General features: G+C 43.8%; 1 protein-coding gene across 1 annotated transcript in view; it reads left to right on the top strand.

Annotated features, from left to right (window-relative positions):
• LOC126456599 (glutamate receptor ionotropic, kainate 2-like) overlaps positions 1-19,680 on the top strand; it is a 60,474-nt gene that overhangs the window by 6,541 nt on the left and 34,253 nt on the right. The window contains exons 3-4 of the mRNA XM_050092344.1: positions 5,225-5,567; positions 9,997-10,213. Of these exons, the coding sequence (XP_049948301.1) occupies positions 5,225-5,567; positions 9,997-10,213 (560 nt within the window). The remainder of the gene's footprint in view (positions 1-5,224; positions 5,568-9,996; positions 10,214-19,680) is intronic.

Here is a 19,680-nt window from a genome sequence, read left to right as displayed (position 1 = left end):
ATCCAAACGGTACATGCCGAACGTGGGTTCCTTATCAAAACTTTATCTACACTGTCTAGTCACATTAATGTCTTTCTGGACGATACCAGCAGGAAATTGGAGTCATGTTGACTCCAGTACCATGGCCAGCTGAGCTGGGGTACTTGGTTGAGGATCCATGGTGCGAAATACCCCATCGAGGTGGTGCCATTTCTCGATAGGATTTGAATTCGAGGAGTTAGATGGGCAGGTGAGTACAGAAAAACTCGGCCTGATGTTCTCAGAACCACGCACCTAAACAGCGAGGTGTGTGACACGTCACTTTCTCCTGCTGGTAGATGCCATCGTGCCGAGGAAAAAGGAAAAACGAACTGCATGTTGCTGTGGAAATGGTCCCCAAGGATAGATTCATACCTGTATTGATACATTGCGTCTTTCAGAATGACGCGATCACCTACGGAATGGCACGAAAACTTCCCCAAACCACGACGCTACCTCGGTTGTTGGAGGGTTTTCCGTCGTTACAAGCCGTACACGCCAACGCCAGTGTGTGCATTGTAGCATAAAACGTGATTCATCAGAAAAGGCCACCTGTCGCCACTCAGTGGACCTCCAGCTGAGGTATTGGCGTGAAAATTTCAGTCTTCGTCGCCAGTTAACAGCAGTGAGAAACGGTGGAGGAATTGTGCGGCTGCGGGGGCTCATACCCAGAAACACCGCTGAATGGTCGTTGAGACGACAGTGAAGACAGTGTTTGTAGCAATTTTGTTCATCTGGGCGGTCGCTGATCAATGGCTGGACGTTTATTTGCCCGTACATGTCTCCGCAGCCTTCATTTATCCCTGTCATAGAAGGCTCTTGGTAGACCACTATTGACTCTGCGCCTGGCTTGGATAAACCGTTTTTCCATGCACGGTATACTTTCACCATGATAGCATCCGAACAGTTTACAAATTTAGCCATACTTGACCCGAAAACTAATAATCATGCTCATTTGGATGTCATATAAATTGCTCCATTCCCGAATTACGACAATGACTGCAATGTTTTCCGTGCGTCCCCCCCCCCCCCCTCACCCCGCGCTCACCACCCTGTCACCGACACACGCTATATACCCTCGGTCACTAGTGCTGGCACCTGCCATATATGAGTGGTGTGAGCGTGGGGGGGGGGGGGGAGGTTGATCTGCTATTCTGTCATTCTGCGCAATGGATTAATCTGAGATTTACCATTTACCCTGTGGCTCCTGCAAGATGCAATTTCCACCCCCACTACTACAGAAGTCAGACAGACGCTCCTAACGTTCTAAACAGAAATGCCTGAAAAACTTTCAGCAATAAATATCTTCTGGAGTCGTCCGCCGTAAGGAAATGACACAAAAATTCACAAAATTTCTTACGTAACTAGTGGGATACTTGGGTACTGGAGTAGTGCTAGTTAGTGTAAGAAAAACATGAAACTAACGAAAATTATTATTTATTTTGCAAAAATTCTGAGAAATCACAATGGCACTTTTAGTTATCAATTGAACAAGTTATATCCTGGTTCCTTTCGGAATGTGAAGATACCTCTCAAGGACAGGATTCGCTAATGAAATTTCTATACAAAGTTTGAGATTGTTACTGACTTGGCAGAATGGCCAAGAGGCGCGCCTACTCAACTTGAATAATTATCCTTTAGAATGTTGCTAGGTACGGTCGAGGCTGTCAAGTGTCAAATGCAGTGAAGTGTACTGTTGTGGAGGAAATATGGGGCTTGCAATAGCTGTAGCACACAATACTGTAAGCTTGCGATGACTACTGTCTGCACCGCTCGCTGCTGACAAATAAGATAACTCTCGTTCTATCTGGATTGACCTTCGCCACTCAAACCCTCCCTATGCCTTCATGAAGTCAAGGATTCCTATTCGCCCCTAGTCTATTGGCACGGTACACTGGTCAGATAACCAGTCCACCGCGATGCCATTCAAAAATTCGCCTGCAGGCGTTTAACTATAACTCTGTCTGTTCACACCGCACAATAAGTGTGTTGGCCAACACAGTAAACAACGCTTAATCGCAGTGACTCAATATAGAGTCGAACTTCGATTCGCTCTCGACAGAGGTGCTGTCCCAGTGAAGTACTGAGGAGAGACTTGTTCCTTGCTCCAAGAGCGACAACGGAATGGAGCCTCTCCATGCCAGATATGAAGGGGTATATCTTTTGGTCTCTTCCATTACTCCTTCAGCTCAAGGTGTCAGAAATATCGTCTGCCAATCAGCATTGCTCTTCTAAAATCGGAGAATCACATTTCGTTTAAGGCGACCAATGAAGAAATCTGTAGTATCGGCGTTTGGCGTTAGCTGTTTCCGTGTGATAATCTCTGAAATTGTGTGCTATGTGTAAAGAATGCGTAGGTTGGACGCTCCCACACAATGTAGCAGAATTTGCTTTTAAGCCAAACACGGGGTCGTTCCCCCTTTCACTCTGGCAGATTCTGTCTGCTCCACAGGCAGCTGAGGTTGACTCGTCCTCTGAAGGGACCAGCCTTCCGGTGTGTTGTCTGCCTCTCTCAAACTAATAACTCCTGTGACCAGCGTGTCTGGAATGTATGTGTGTATGCCAGCCTCGAGTATTTCTACCCCGGTGCGCACTTCTTATTTGCATATCGTTTACATGAATTCATACAACATTGACTTTATGCTATCGAGTTTGGGTTCAAATGAAGCGCTTTGATATGCGGAATATGATTGTGAGGGCGGAATATGTAAGCAATGAAGGTCAGGAGACCACGACGTCTTACAGTGGTTATTGCACGTTGAAGTCAAACATAGGTGGTGGTCACGTTAATCTGACTGGGTGGTATCTTATGTCCCCTCTACAAACCCTGTTTAGGTAATACTTCTTAATATGCTATCGGAGTCATTATGCCCAGTCTCTCCTATAAGGGAACCGGGAACTGAAAATCCGACGAAAAACCAATTTTCTTTTTATTGGGTTAAGCTACACCTCGGGATTTTCTGAATCAGAATACGTATATTTTTGTGTGTCTGGTGCATGTTAACTGTAAAGAAGGAGCGTTTTCTAAACAAGGGCAAGCCCCTTTCTGTCTGCTGTACACTGATCTGTGTTTATCACGGCAGCATCAGACATTTTTGCTTTATTTATTCTTTGACCACTGATTTTCAAGTTGGTCAACCTCGTGCTAAACGAGTGTACGTAAAAGTTGAAAATCAGTTCAGTGCTGCTTTCATTTAGCTCCGTGTAGTGATTTTAAACAGCATTTGAGTTTAAGAAGTAATTTTTTTGTATTTATAGGTATATGCTGCCCGCGCAGATCGTAAATATGGGCAGAATAAAGAAGTATAACAGTTGAAATAAGTATAAAGGTAACACAGGACCTCTGTCATTCTCACAGTTCAAAGGACACCAAATCATGGCGTAAGTATCAGAGAGTTACTGTAACTGGTGATGTATATACCACACCTCCTAGCAAAGCCAGTAGCAGATGTTATAACACTTGTATATTGAGCCTTAGCTAGCAAACATCCGCTTGCTACGAACGGGATCGCTTGTTAAAACTGTATTGTGAACCTCAAACCGCCTGAAACAGGTGTCGTATGCAGTGTTGTCTTTCAATGGTGGGTCAGTCAGAAAGCTAAAGTTTTCAGTGATAAGGGCATAGAATCTGGGGTGAACATGAAGAATGTGCTTTTGTAAGTTGACCTGATATAACTGCAGGAGGTTGAAGAAAGTGCGCTAGAATTGACAAAAGAGGGCAGAACTGAATATGGTTCAAATGGCTCTCAGCACTACGGGGCTCAACATCTGAGGTCATCAGCCCCCTAGAACTTAGAACTACTTAAACCTAAGGACATCACACACATCCATGCCCGAGGCAGGATTCGAACCTGCGACCGTAGCGGTCTCGTGGTCCAAATACAGATACACGTAAACAAGCAGAATACGGCGCTGCGGCCGGCAACTCCTATATAAAACAACAAGCGTCTGGCGCAGTTGTTAGATCGGTCACTTCTGACACAATGGCAGGCTATCAGGATTTAAATGAGTCTGACCGTGGTGTTATAGCCGGCGCACGAACGATGGGACACAGCATTTCCGTGGTAGCGATGATGTGAGTATGTTCTCGTACGACCATTTCACTGGTGTACAGTGCGATCAGAAATCCAGTAAAACATCGTATGTCGGACATTGTCGCGGCCGGAAGAAGATCCTTTAAGAATGGGACCAACGACAACTGATGAGAATTGTCGAACGTGACAGAACTGCAACCCCTCCGTAAATTGCTGCAGACTTCGTTGTTGGGCCATCGACAACCACTCAACGAAACATCATCGATGTAGGCTTCCGGAGACGAAGGCCCACTCGTGTACCCATGATGACTGCACGACACAAAGCTTTACGCCTTCCCTGGGCCCATCAATTCCGACATTGGACTGTTGATGACTGGAAACATGGTGCCTGGTCGGACGAGTCTCGTTTCAAACTGTATCGAGTGGATGGATGTTCACAGGTATAAAGACAACTCCATGAACGCATAGATCATACGTGTCAGCAGCGAACTTTTCAAGCTGGTGAAGGCTCTGTAATGGTATGGGGCGCGTGCAGTTGGAATGATATGGGACCCCTTGTACGTCCAGATCGACTCTGACCGGTGACACGTACGTAAGCATCTAGTCTGATCACTTGCATCCATTCATGTCCATTGTGCATTCCGACAGACTTGGACAATTCCAGCAGGACAATGCGACACCCAGTACGTCCAGAATTGCTACAGAGTGGCTCCAGGGACACTCTTCGGAGTGTAAACACTTCCGCTGGCCACCAAAGTCCCCAGATATGAGCGTTATCGAGCATATCTGGGATGCCTTGCAAACTTCTCATCAGAAGACATCTCCACCGTCTCGTACACTTAAGAATTTATGGACAGCCCCACACTATTCATGGTCTCAGTTCGCTCCAGAACTACTTCAGACGTTAGTCGAGTCCCTGCCAAATCGTGTTTCGGCACTTCTACGTTCTCATGGGGCGCCTACACGATATTAGGCAAGTGTACCAGTTTCTCTGACTCTTCAGTCTATAAATAACACGGTCTGAAGAAAATAGGTAAACTTATGCATCTTCCAAATTTGGTTTGTTTTGAACGAACGGTTTTTGAGAAAAGTGTACCAACGTTGGTATGGTCAGCCACAGGAAATTCGCTCATGACCTTGACCCTTAATGTTCAATTCGCGGTTGCTTGCAGGTGAATGCAACGTGGAGCCTGCTTGAAGATACAACGTATAAGTGGGGCACAGTATGGGAGAACGGCTCTGGAAACGGTATGCTGGGCGCCGTGGCGGTGGACGAGGCGGACCTCGCGTTCGCTGCGGTCTACCCCTGGTACCCCGAGTACCTGTTCCTGGAGTACTCGCGGCCCTATATTAGGGCCGGCATCGCGTGCCTGGCTCCGCGGCCGCTGCTGTTACCTGGCTGGCAGGTCCCCATACTGCCCTTCTCACCTCCCCTGTGGGCGGCCGTCGGTTGCTCCGTGGTTTTCGCCACGGCTGCACTGTATGCTGTGAAGAAACTATCGGATCAGGTTCTTGGTGAGTTGCAGCTCGGTTGTCACCTTCCAAGTGTTAAATGCCATAGTTATAGAAAAGAGACGAGAGTTCAGTTCGGAAACCCATCTTGCTTTCGCAGATTTTGAGAAAACTTTGGACAATGTGAGTACAGATATGTTGAGGAATGTCATGGCTGAACGAGGATATCTCATCTCATAATTGCTGTTAAGAGTCTGAATACAAACACCGCTAGTGTTATATAGATATGGAGATATAGCAACAAAGCCAATGAATACAAACAAAAGGGATACGACAGAGATGCTGTATTCCTCCAGCACTCTCCAATATACTGTATATACAGGGTGTACATTTTAAGTTGACAAACCAGAATAACTCGAAAAATAAGCTTCACACGAAAAAACGTGTAGAACCCAAAGTTGATTATTTTCGAGGGGGACATCTTCTGGTGCTAAAATTATCCCACCACCCCATTTTTTATAGCAGAATCAGATTCTACATAAAAAACTACCTACATTTTGTCTTAAACTTTTTCTTTTGTTTCTTGGTAGTTGGCACTGTAATTCAAGAAAACCCATGTTCTCATTTTTGCGTGGAATATGGTTACAGACAAATAAAAAATACTTAATTACTTCGTAAATTTTCATTCGTTAAAACTACAACTGTGCCTCCCTCCGCATAGGGCGGGGTTTGAGAGAGCGGACCGCGAAACAAACAAAATTTATCCGAATCTGCGGAAAAAATTAATATGTGGGTCAACATTTGTAAAAATCTAGTCCCTCTCTCTCAAACCCCACCCTTTGGGGAGATTGGGAGAGTTTTAGTTTTAGGGAATTAAAATTTACGAAGTAAATAACTATTTTTTATTTATCCTTAACCGTTTGCTCGCACAAATGAGAACATGGATTTTCTTGAATTACAGCGCCAACTAACAAGAATCAAAAGAAATGTTTAAGACAAAATGCGCATAGTTTTGTACGTAGGATCTCATTCTGCAATAAAAAAGGGAGTTCGCATTCGAAATTTTAAAGTTGCCTCCCGCCCCACCCCCAGGGGGCTAGGGTGGCGGGCTAATATTAGCTCCAGAGATGTCCCTCTCGAAAACAATCAACTTTGGATTCTACACATTTTTTCGTGTGAAGCTTATTTTTCGAGTTATTCTGGTTTGTCAAATTAAAATTAACATCCTGTATATAATACATATGATTTAGAATGGAGGCCGCCTTTAGCAAAACACAGTTTTGTTTTATATCCCAAACATGTTTCACTGCAGGTATAGCATCATCAGTAGGCTTTTGTTTTATGGTTTTTGACCACATGGTGTGGTTTTCCTGAGGTATTATGTTTGTATGGCGTATGTTTTCTTTCACAGTTTGACATGTTTTCTTTTTCCTTGTCTTCTTCACTGTGAAGTTCTGTATATTGAGCTGTCAGTGTTTCACTGTTTACAGTGGTTTGGGACTTAGTAATTTTCATAAAATGGTGACTGGGTAAGATATAATCAGAATATTAAGAGCACGACCTTTGCCTTGCTGTGTTTGGTGAAAGGAAGGAAACTTAGAGTGCGGTTGCAGAATTAGTGGTCTTCGAACTATGGCCTGAATCAAGTGTTCCTGTGGCCTGTGGTTCTGAGGCGTATTTAGCAAGTATCAGTCTCATTCAGAAACGCAGCTAACTTGAAGAACTTCATAAGATAGTAGTTTTCTCCCTCAGTAAGAAACAAAAAAATTGAATCAGTAATATTTTTAGATGTGTTTAATTTTAGCTCACAGTGGGTTAATTCCGTCGTGAGCTAAGTGGTTTGCTTCTTACCTCAAAGCAGAGGGGTAAGTATGCAGTCATTGCGGCGTTAGAGGACGTTAGATGATGGGTATTTCATTGCTGGTCTTGTAATACTGACAATCAAAAAACCTCCGCGTCTGATACACATCAACTGCTGTGGTATAGTTTCTTACACGGAGGTAACATGGACTCGTGAGTGACGGTGATCTTCAATTGCAGCACCTATCTGTAGCAAGGAACAGTAGGTTAATGAAGGCTGTTGCGATTTAACGCAGTTAGTAGAAGAAATCTGAGATGGTATCTCATACTCAGTCGTGCATTAGTACGAATTCCATTACTAATCTATGTCATTGGCACCCTTAATAAAATCAACAACGCTTCACTACGCAACTGTAGTGCCACAACTGTAAGTTAGCTGTAATTGGCAGCAATCTGTAACGGAGAACAATCGGCATGAAGTGTTCCGAATGGTGACGACTTTCAACGGTCGGTACTTGGGGCCAGTGCCCACCTCATCTCATCCTTACTATACCTAGTCTATTGGAGGCTCGTAACATAATGATTTATGGAGATTGCCAATTAATAATAGGGTCGGTACGTATGTGGCCCCCGGTGCTGCCCCACTATGTCAGTAATGGCTCTTGAGGGAGAAAGTTAGATGATCACTGCTTTAGGTACTATAGTCTTCATTTATTACAAAGTGACAACAGCTGATCACTGATAGATGAGTTCGGTAAAGTTGGAACAGGCTGCGGATTGTAGAAAGACAAGGAAGCACTTTTCCGTAAAATCCTTCTGGGTTGGTGGATCTGTTGTTTGAAATGTACCAACATGTTGGCCAGTCTGTAAATTCCCACTGGTTAGTGAGTAGTTAAAGATGGCTTAAATACCTGAGAATATCTTGCCTTCGGTGTCCCTCGACGACTGCATACATGAGCTAAAATATGCTTGTTCAATAAATACAGGATACCATAATGGATTTCACTGCGATGATGGAGGCCAAGTACGTAGATTTAGTCACTTCAAAACCTGTATGTTATGAGCTCATGATCATTCTTCGGTGTAATACCCCTCGTTGTTACTACTACAGCTAAGTGATCGTAGTAAATACTACACTGGAGATATTTCCAGATGCAGTAATTTGATAGAAATGCGTGTGTGAGGTCCACTGCATTGTTCAACACTAATACTCAACAAAGTACGAATATAAAGTCACATATCATTCTGCCTTTTGTCGTATTAAATCAATCTGTTTAACACTCCGAAGTCACTGCACTGTTCTAATATGCTGTTTACGAAAATGTTGCTCTATTGTAAACCTAAACCTGAATCATGCACCAAGACCTTATTTCAACTGTACGTACGGATCTGTCCTCTAGTGGGTCCAGCACACATCCCTATAACTATACTCGAGGTCGAGTATTTATACTCTTCCAACAATGTACTACTGAATATAATTATGTAAAACATAATTTATAATATGAAATAGTTTAACAACATTGTCAAACACTCTATAATATTCCGTACTTTGCTAGAACAAGTTTAAGACATTTTCTAAACACCTAAATATCACATTAGTATCGACATTGCAGAAATAAGCATTCTAACACTGCTAAACGATCAATTATCTATATTTTGTTAGTTAGGCTCGAGATTTAATTCCTACCATTTACAGATGATGAAAGCGAAATATATTATTCTTTTATCCAGACATTTTCCATGTATTAATTTCCTTAATCTGATTTTGATTGTTTATGATACAATGGGTATTTTAACTACAATTGTTTAATATTGCTATTATTCTTCTAACACCCTTTTTCCTAGTATCTTAAAGTAATTGAATTTAATTATAGCTGGAGATATAAGAGTATTGATCTAGTAATACATAATACAGGGGTGGTAACCATAAGCCTAGAAAGCTACAAGTCTTGCGGTCTTCTTCAGTGTAAGCACGATTACACACTGATAACGGCCGCATACAGAGTCGTCGAAGCGTTGGCATGTTTTAAACGGGACGCTTTCTACTTCTCAGAAGAATTCTAGGCCGCCGACCTTGTTGGAACGTATATGCTGATAGAGGTATGGCAGTGGAGCGGGGTCCTAAGAAATTCGTACATCATATATTTCAGCTCCACAAGTTCGAAGGATGTATAGGATTTCCGAACATATTCCAGAATTTTTTTGTAGTAATGAGTTCGTGGTTGTCTTTGATGAGGGTTGGCGTTTGAAGGAGGCAATGATGTATGGATAAACAATGCCCTTTTCTTCTGTCAGTGTACTGACTGGTTTGATGCACCCACCACAATTTCTTCTTCTGTGCCAGTCTCATCATGTCGTTGTAGCTCTTATATTCAACAGTCTCGATTATTTTTTTGTTGTATTCCATTCTCTTTCTTCCCTATAGATCTTACCCTCTACTGGTACCTCTAGCATAATGTCTTATCACATCCGCTATCGTCAGGTTCCTCTGTCGGTGTTTCCCAGTTATTCGTCGCCTCGCCCATTCTGCAGCGTACGTCTTCATTTTATTAATACAGCAAAATTATTATTTTTAGCGATAATAGTTCTGATGTACTGCAATATAGTTATTTCTAGTAATTAGTAAATAACAGCTTTCGTCTGCTTACCTTTTAAATGGAAGCTATCCTTGTAATTGTTGGCACCTTTTCAGGTACAGGCGGTGGGCCGCCAGGCGGGCGATACTCCACAGTGGAGGACTGCTTCTTCCGTTCTTTGGGCCTGCTGGTGCTACAGACACCTGACTTGGAGCGTCGGCACACACGTGTCGTGGGCCCCACGCGCCACGTGCTGTCCTGGCTGCTGATCGCCTACCTGCTCGTCACCGCCAGCTACGGCAGCGGACTCTCCTCCGTGCTCACCATTCCCAGGTATCAAATAGGACAGTTAACAGCCGGTTACATTCAGAAGAGGAGTGGGGCTTCAACAAAGACACTGGTTGCACGAAATTTAGAGCATTTCATAGGAAGGTTTACTACTGTCTTCATTAAGCGTGCAGCAGCTACGATAGACCACTCCAAATATGTCCAGGCTAGTGCGGTTTTCTCTAGGCTATATCAGATTTTGTGTGAGACTTAGTAGAGTAATTGAGTGACGTAAGACGGGTGGAGTTTGACCAAACAGTAACAAGACAAGAGTACCGCAGTCACTAGTCCGTCAGCGGTAGGAGAGGTGCCGCATACCTCCGTACTACTCTACCAAATGTAAGGAAACACGCAACTCAGGTAATAGTCCATACGTTTCCTTGCGCGCTTCCAGCCCGTCGCCACATTTTCTGTGGTTGTGGCCATCAGATATCTTGCTCATGAAGATATTCAGGCTTTTACAATATAGGTGATAGTTGAAAAAGAAGGCATGGTTTTGATCCTTCCAAGAGCTCACGATCCGACTTCGGAAACATTACGAAGAAGTTCGAGGAAGTCGAACTAAGAGAAATAAAGTACGCCAATGCCAGAGGTCTGCAACTTACGAGAGAAATGCAACGGCTCAAAAGACTTATGGAAACATGTGTATCAATGTCCGGTACGTTAAATTTGATTTGATACAGGCGGTACCTGTGCTCTTAATGTATAGCTTGAGTTATTTGCTTTTAATGTATGCAAAAACTGAAGTCGTTTGCCATCCATCGGCTGTGATACGCACTACGATATGAGGCGCTGCCTCAGATGGAAGGCAGTATCAGTGTCTCAGGGGACCCATTGTTCTCTAGTAAGATGCACAGACCCCAGTTGTGATTTGTGGACGTTGTCTTCAACCAAGCACATCCAGTACGACTACGTAATGCAGTGGAAGTTGCAAGGCAGTCTGTTTGATCAAAGAACGATGGACTTAGTCATACCACTGCAGATACCAAAACCTCTCCATATGACATCCATAAGCTATGGTCGAACTACAGGAAGACAGTTCACGATAAAAGGCGAGTTTTACAAGATTGACAACGCATTAAATGCCCACCTGAAGTGCTATATCTGGCCATCTCTGCGTTTCGCTGTTGTATGGCTACCCCTCAGAGCACCGCAAGACAACTTTAGAAGGACCTCTGGAGCCTGATATCCAATCGAACTGTAAGGAACAGGTTACAAGAGAAGACCGTACGACTCAGTCGTCCAGAGTACCTTGCTTGATGCAACATCTCTGTCTTTCCCATGTCAATTGGCAACTTCGTCACTGACTACTGTTATTAGTGTAGTTCACAATTGAGTACAGATTTCCTCTGACGTAAGATTTTTATGTCCGTGGGTCGAGACGCCGTGGTGAGCGGTACCTGTCAAATGTTGGCCAGGAAATAAGCAGATTTGGCAAAGGTCCTGGGGTGGTGTGGGGATGCATTATGGGTCTTGTGGTTCTCCATAATCGCCTTACCGCCTCCTAGAACATTTAATATATCCTTTTGGACCATGTGGTCACTGCTGCATGCGGTGGTTGCCCTATATGCACTATAAAGCTGGGGCCCATGTCGCGAGCATCATCAGGGGTGTTTTGCGAACCCTGGACATTGAGTTAATGGAGCGGCCAGCGGTTGGTCCCGACCCAAATTACATCAAGCCTGTCAGGGACATGCGTGACAGACGTGTTATTAGCCATCATTTCTGTCAAAAACTCTTCAAGAACTCTCAACCGCTGTTATTACAGAATGGGAACGGATACCAGAGCGTGACCTCCTCAGACTTATGCGGAGCATGCTACATAGGTGTCAGGCGGTGATAAACGCTCGTGGAGGGCATACACGTTATTGAAGCTCTCAAAGATCAACGAAAAGCACGAAGGATGGCGGAATGGATGATTGTTTCCACTTAGTTTTCGACACTTGTCGCACATTTCAGTTCTAGATCTGTATATGAAAGAACATCTAATGATGCTTTCTTGGGTGCTTAATGTGTGAAGGATAAAGCTATAATATGGTAACGTATCGAGTCCTCCGTTACTTCTCAGAGAAGTATGGCAGACACCCAAGTCGTGTTTTCCTAATTCCTTTGAGCAGTGTATTTTAGATGCGTTGAAACGCAGTCCGCACGTCGCCATGAGACAGCGTGAATGTTCGAAAGAGCTTAGCCACACAAATATTCTGTTAATACTACCTTCAACACATTTAATCGTTTCCAGATTTCGCTCCATCAGAGTTTCATGAGAATGATTTTCAAAATTGCTTACGTTTCACCGAATGGTGTCTTCAAAAACAGTAAAGTAATGAGACGTTTCTGCGGAAGAAGCATTATTTACGAAGCATGGGTAAATCGATCTTAGAAATAATTTTTCAGAAAAGGTAACTTGAAAATCCATGCTGACTGAAATGGGCAAATAACGACCTTTGTCGGACAACGTATTGTGAGGTCATTGGTTCCCCTTTTACCAGAAGTACTCTAAATTACAGATATAAAGCTGTGACTGTTGTTGGTAAATATTCCGATGGTCACTAGGCATTCCGTAATCCATGCAATACTAGTATGACATATATTCTGATTGCTTCACACTGGTAACTCCAGGTGTCCTCCAATAATTTGAAGAGGAATTTGGATCGGTCGTTCAGGTAATTCAAAACTACCTGCACGCCCAACAGACACAACAGCACTGGGTTTTGATCTGTAGTCGAGAAGGAAACACCAATAGCTCCCAAAGACAAGAAATGCCGTATAGAATGTGACTCGACTGTAGCGTATCCAGATGCAGTTCCGTGCGCAGTGCTGCCCGTCCAGGATCAAATGGTTCAAATGGCTCTGAGCACTATGGGACTCAACTGCTGTGGTCATAAGTCCCCTAGAACTTAGAACTACTTAAACCTAACTAACCTAAGGACAGCACACAACACCCAGCCATCACGAGGCAGAGAAAATCCCTGACCCCGCCGGGAATCGAACCCGGGAACCCGGGCGTGGGAAGCGAGAACGCTACCGCACGACCACGAGATGCGGGCGTCCAGGATCGATCTATAGAAATAATCAATACTCAAGGTTATCGGTTTGAGCACTTGATGTGACAGTCACAACACTACTAAACATATGAACAGTAACTGAATTATGTGTTTGCCTAAATCTGGTGCAGTGCGGAAGACGTTTGTGGAATTTTCGCTATTGTTTGATAAAGATCCGAACTTCTTACGTAGTTATTCTTCAAAGCTTCTCCCAGTGTCAGAGAAAATGTATATGGTTCCGTTCCTGTAAAAACTCCACGTCACGATACAGCTGACGTTAACAATTGCTTGTGTACGACAGCAAATTAACCAGGTTCAGTGTAGTGAAAACCGCACCATGATATTTTTTCTCTTTATCCATGTTTTTTTGGTGGCATGTATTAGCGGGAGCAGTGTGTGTCTTATTCACTGAGATGATAGTAACAGATGAAGGTTTAGTTGTTTTACCGACGTCGCAGAATATTTTATCATAAATTTGCACTAAGGTTAGTTTATGACGTGAATTGGCAATTCGTGGCACGTCTTTCTTCCTGCTAAACCCAGCCGGCTGTGAAAGCGGTCCTCTTTGGCGACTATTAAGCTAGAGGGTTCGCTCGGCAGCTGTCGTGCCACAGGTAGCGAGCGACACTCCGAGCTGACCTTAGGCGCGGCAAGGTGGAATATCACCTGCTCCGCGATCAGCGTGCACACAATCGAGTGTAGTCACCGCAGGGCAGCCCATGGAGACGCCGGCGGTCGACGTAGGGTGTGACCGGGCTAGAGCGGCGGCTGGTATTGCAGAGGCGGGCGACGCTTCGAGGTGCGAACAGTGGAGCAGCAGAAGAGGCGCACGATGACACGGCCCTCTGCCAATAGCGGTGGTACCTACGGCTGAGAAAGCTTGGCGAACCGTTATTCGAGTGTTGAGACGTTCATATTACTCTTCTTAATGGGTGTAGCAGCTGCGAGTTTAAGAAATTGACGACGGAGTCAGTCTGTGGACAGCAAAAGACGTGAAGCCTTCTCCTAAACGAGCGCCCACGAGCCGAGTTCGGGATTTCACAGACGGTCAGCGTGGTTCGTGGCTCCTGTGTGCACGCGATTAATCCAACGTTCAATTGGTGTCTTTTCGCGGATGCGAGAAAGCCGATGTCAGTGGAGAAGCATTCAGGGTCCTTAACAATACAGGAGGAGCACTAGCAGGTTGCTCTAGTGACCGACAGCGGTATTTTCAGCGGTCGAGTAATGCAACATAGTTTACAGTCAACAGTACAGGCTGTGAATACAGTGTCACAAAATACCAGTAATATTGCATATGGAAGGTCCATATGTAAAGTGCTCCTTTATGTGGCTATTTTGTGGACACGCTGGGCGTGTGGTTGTTTCCTCTAAGCGAAAGCCATATGGAAAATTATGTTATTGTTATAATACTGTGAGCGTCATTGGTAGTGTACGTGTGACTGTACAGAAAACTATCTTGTGACTGTTGCACAGTATGGGTAATTGATTTTGTGTGTAAAATTGCACACATAATCGTAATTTCGAGGTATGCATGGATATTATTCTAGTGAACTGATAGAAGTGTAGTTTTGGGGAATAGTTGGTGTGGTCATGGATCTATATACAGCTGCCTGCTAATACAACTGAGTCCTAACTATGCCACAGACTTCTAAGTGGTTATCTGTAGAAGCCATAATCGTTTGCGATTTTGGTGTCTGTGGCCTTATATTGTGAGCGCACAAGTTACATAACAAAAACTTAAACTGTAGCATGCAAAAGGTGTTTTTCTTTTGAAACAAGTGTTGGATGTCTTTCGTTTTTCGAAATTTTGATTCAACTAGTCAATAAACGTCAGATTCTCTTTCGCGTGTGTCTAGTTTCGTGTAGAGATCTGAATACTGTTGCGGCATCATTAATGAAGCGAATGAGCTGATGGCCGAGTGTAAAAAAGCAAGGGACCTACTTTAAGAGCATTTCGACCAAGCAATTTCTCCATCCACTAATACCAACCATATCAGCTGCTGAAGGACCAATCAAAGAAACTGCCGAAGTTGAGGCTGCTCTGAAAGAGATGAAGAGAGGGAAACCCAATGGCCCGATGACATCCCAGCAGAATTATGGTGTTCTCAGCAATGCAGTGTGGTAGGTTGGATAACATATCTTTTCAACCATATCATCAGAGAAGGTAGAATACCAATAGATTGGCAGCAGGTAATAATTGTAACCATCTTCGAAAAGAGAGGAAGCCTTGCTGTGTGTTCTAATTACCGCCCGATCTGATTACTGATCCACGCGTGGAAGAACCTTGCCGCGTTGGCGACAGCAATAAAGTTCTTCGTCCCTCTACGTGATTGTTTGTAGGCGTTCCAACTGGGTAGTGTTTGGTCTTCAAGAAATTCGTGATAGTTTTTTTTTTTTCGTGCGTACGTCATCATTAAAATCGTCATTCCGATACCACATATCTTTGGTGATCCTAAGTCGTCCTGGTTTCGTAGTTCCGACAATACAGCGCGCCGCTTCATCAACAGAGATCTACAATTTAGTCCAGCTATTTCGACTGTGGTAATTGAGGGCACTGTAATTTCTGACTTAATGTCAGCCTCCTTCTCCTTGACGCGCCACCATTCGATTTTTGATGGTCTATTTCTGGCAGAGTACCAAGATGTTGGTGGGTTGATTCTAAGCTTACGATGATATCATGTGGAGTCACGTTTGATCCACTAAAATACATGTTTATGTGAGTTTCAGGATGTTTTAAGTGTTCTTGATGACCAGATTATGATTTTCTATTTACTCGACGATTCGCTGCCCTTCACCGTTCTTCTCTCCATGTCCATATCCACCGTGGAAGTCATGATCTTCTTTTCTTTGACCGACATGTCTATTCACGTCACTAGTCTTCTCGTCAAACAGTGCGAGGCAGGCATCTTTGGTTTCCGCACTCCGGACTGTTGATGAGGCATAGATACTTAAGAAGTGGATTGTTTGTCAATATGCAGTGTAGACAATTTTCATAAGGAGATCGTCGTAACACTGCACCTCAGTGACAGAACCATGGAATTTCGCTGATATGATAATGCCGGCACCGTCAGTTGTTCTGCAGGTTCTGTTGTATAGCAGTTTATAACCACAATCAATGTCATATGAATTATGTTGACGCAACCTTGTTTCTTAGACTGCACAAATATCGATGCGCCTCCTTTCGAGTGCCTAAGTTCGCTGCATCGTCCAGTCACAGTTCCGACGTTCAGTGACGAGAGACAGAATGTATAGGCTCGCTTGTTTAGCCTCCGCCGCCTTGCGATGGTTGTGTTGTTGTTGTGGTCTTCAGTCCTGAGACTGGTTTGATGAAGCTCTCCGTGCCACTCTATCTTGTGCTAGCTTCTTCATCTTCCAGTACCATCTGCAATCTCCAACCTCCTGAATCTGTTTAGTGTATTCATCTTTTGGTCTCCCTCTACGACTTTTACCCTCCACGCTGCCCTCCAATACTAACTTGGTGATACTTTGTTGCCTCAGAATATGCCCTACCAACCGATCCCTTCTCCTAGTGAAGTGCCACAAATTTCTCTTCTCTCCAATTCCATTAAATACCTCCTCATTAGTTATGTGATCTACCCATCTAATCTTCATCATTCTTCTGTAGCACCACATTTCGAAAGCTTCTATTCTCTTCTTGCCCAAACTATTTATCGTCCACGTTTCACTTCCATACATGGTTACACTAGATACAAATACTTTCACAAACGACTTCCTGACACTTAAATCTATACTCGATATCAACAAATTTCTCTTCTTCAGAAACGCTTTCCTTGCCATTGCCAGTCTACATTTTATATCATCTCCACTTCGACAGTCCTCAGTTATTTTACTCCCCAAGTAGCGGAACTCATTTATTAATTTAAGCCTCTCATTTCCTAATCTAATTCCCGCAGCATCACCCGATTTAATTCAACTAAATTCCATTACCCTCGTTTTGCTTCTGTTGATGTTCATCTTATATCCTCCTTTCAAGACACTGGTCATTCCGTTAAACTGCTCTTCAAGGTCCATTACTGTCTCTGACAGAATTACAAGGTCATCGGCGAACCTCAAAGTTTTTATTTATTCTCCACGGATTTTAATTCCTCCTCCGAATTTTTCTTTTGTTTCTTTTACTGCTTGCTCAATATACATATTGAATAGCATCTGGGATAGGCTACAACCCTGTCTCACTCCCTTCCCAACCACTGCATCCATTTCGTGCCCCTCGACTCTTATAACTGCCATCTGGTTTCTGTACAAATTGTAAATAGCATTTAGCTCCCGGTTCTAGGACCGCAGCGGACGGAACACGGAGCAGCAACGCTCCAGCAGGTCGCAGGGAATGGGCACGGACCACAGAGGAAGCGCCTGCAGGCATTGGTGGAGGGGGAAGGCCATAGGCATAAATACTGGACCAGGTCCACTCGAGGAGCAGTCTCAGGTCGCACCTGATGAAGGTTACGAGCTACGCGACCGAAATATCGTGCAAGTACGACGCTGATATCCGGCAGAACACCCGACAACCCACGATGTCAGCTTTCTCTAAGTCTACAAATGCTAGAAACATAGGTTTGCCTTTCCTTAATCTATTTTCTAAGATGAGTCGTAGGGTCAGTATTGCCTCAAGTGTTCCAACATTTCTATGGAATCCAAAATGATCTTCCCGAGGTCGGCTTCTACCAGTTTTTCCATTCGTCTGTAAAGAATTCGTGTTAATATTTTGCAGCCATGGCTTATTAAACTGATAGTTCGGTAATTTTCTCATCTGTCAACACCTGCTTTCTTTGGGATTGGAGTTATTCTATTCTTCTTGAAGTTTGAGGGTATTTCGCCTGTCTGATAATCTTGCTCACTAGATGATAGAGTTTTGTTAGGCCTGACTCTCCCAAGGCTGTCAGTAGTTCTAGTGGAATGTTGTGTACTCCTGGGGCCTTGTTCCGACTTAGGTCTGTCAGTGCTCTGTCAAACTCTTCACGCAGTATCATATCTCCTATTTCATCTTCATCTACATCTCTTCCACTTCTATAATATTGTCCTCAAGAAAATCGCCCTTGCGATGGTAAGTCTTTCGTATTGGCCACGCTGACTGGGCTCTACCAAAATGTGTCGCTTTCAGGGGACGCCCCAACCGTGCTACCGAATCCTTGGGACATCATTTCCATAAGGATGTGAAAGTGGTTTTACTGCCGGATTGTCATAAAGCTTGTCGCCAAGCAGTTCAGAAGCTGTTGCAAGCGTGACTTTAGGCCGCTTCTGACGTGGAGAACGGACGCCTTTTGTAGCCGCTCCTCTGGAGAACAGACATTACTTTTTTATCTTATTGTTAGTTATCTCCCAACTGCACTGTACCGGTCGTCTCCATCTCGGCTGTAGTTACCATTTAGGACTTCTCTTTTGGTCAAAGATGGTTTAACCGCCCTTCCCATCGTTGAGACCATACAGGCAGCCCTCCTCCAAGCCGTTGACCATGGAGCCTGAGAAGCAGAGGTTCTAATGTCCAAAGACATATTATTCCTCGAAACCCAACAGCATTGGGGCCGTAAAAGAACAAAAGGAGGCCAAGGATGGCCAGGAAGGAAAGATAAGAAGAGGGGAGCCAGGCATAAGTAAGCGGAAGCTACTCGAAACTCATCAGCTCGGTATCCCGTGGTCGCCAATCAAGTACTCACTAGGTGTAAGTCCCTGGGGGAAATGACAATTAGTGTTTGTGTTACCTTCACGGTCACCCACATTAATTAACTATCAGTTGCCATACCACTTACTGCTTATTTAATTGTAATTAATTACTAGTAATCACTAGTTAACCTAATTTACTATGCTGCCAAATTTTATCTCACAATTAACTTCAATATCAAAAGTTTTAATTATTATGGGAATATGTTTGAAAACAATATCACTGACGCAAAAACCGTGCAGTAGCGCGCACGGCAACCGAAGAGTTAGTGAGCAAGGGCGGCCACGCAAAGTGGCGGTTCTCTCGTTTAACATCACACAGTATCGCAAAATAATGTGTAATGTGAAACGCTTATGAGACGCAAAGTTATTTTATATTAATAAGCTGCGTTCAAAGTGAATGCATTGAAATAATTTCGTAGTTGAAGGAACCTGGTTCATCATAGTGTTAACTAATCAAAAAGCACAGTATTACAATTAACAGGGGCGTTATTATACATCATATTGGTTGTAATGAACACCATATCGTAAGCATGAGAATATTGGTACTATCGTCATATTCGTTGGAGCTCTCTTTCATATGCTTTCTTCGGAAATTTATTTTTTGCTTTGTGACTTTACATTCAAGTGCGCAAAATGAACTGTTAGTGATATGTAATTACAAATGAAAATTTTTGCTATGATTTCCCACTTATCGTGTTACCAGATTCTTTACACTGCATGTTCAGAACATCAGAACGTCTTGCACTATTA

Source organism: Schistocerca serialis, chromosome 2, assembly GCF_023864345.2.
Source record: "Schistocerca serialis cubense isolate TAMUIC-IGC-003099 chromosome 2, iqSchSeri2.2, whole genome shotgun sequence".
NCBI lineage: Eukaryota > Metazoa > Arthropoda > Insecta > Orthoptera > Acrididae > Schistocerca > Schistocerca serialis.
Note: the sequence above shows the minus strand (reverse complement) of the source record. Positions and strands in the feature narration are given on the sequence as shown.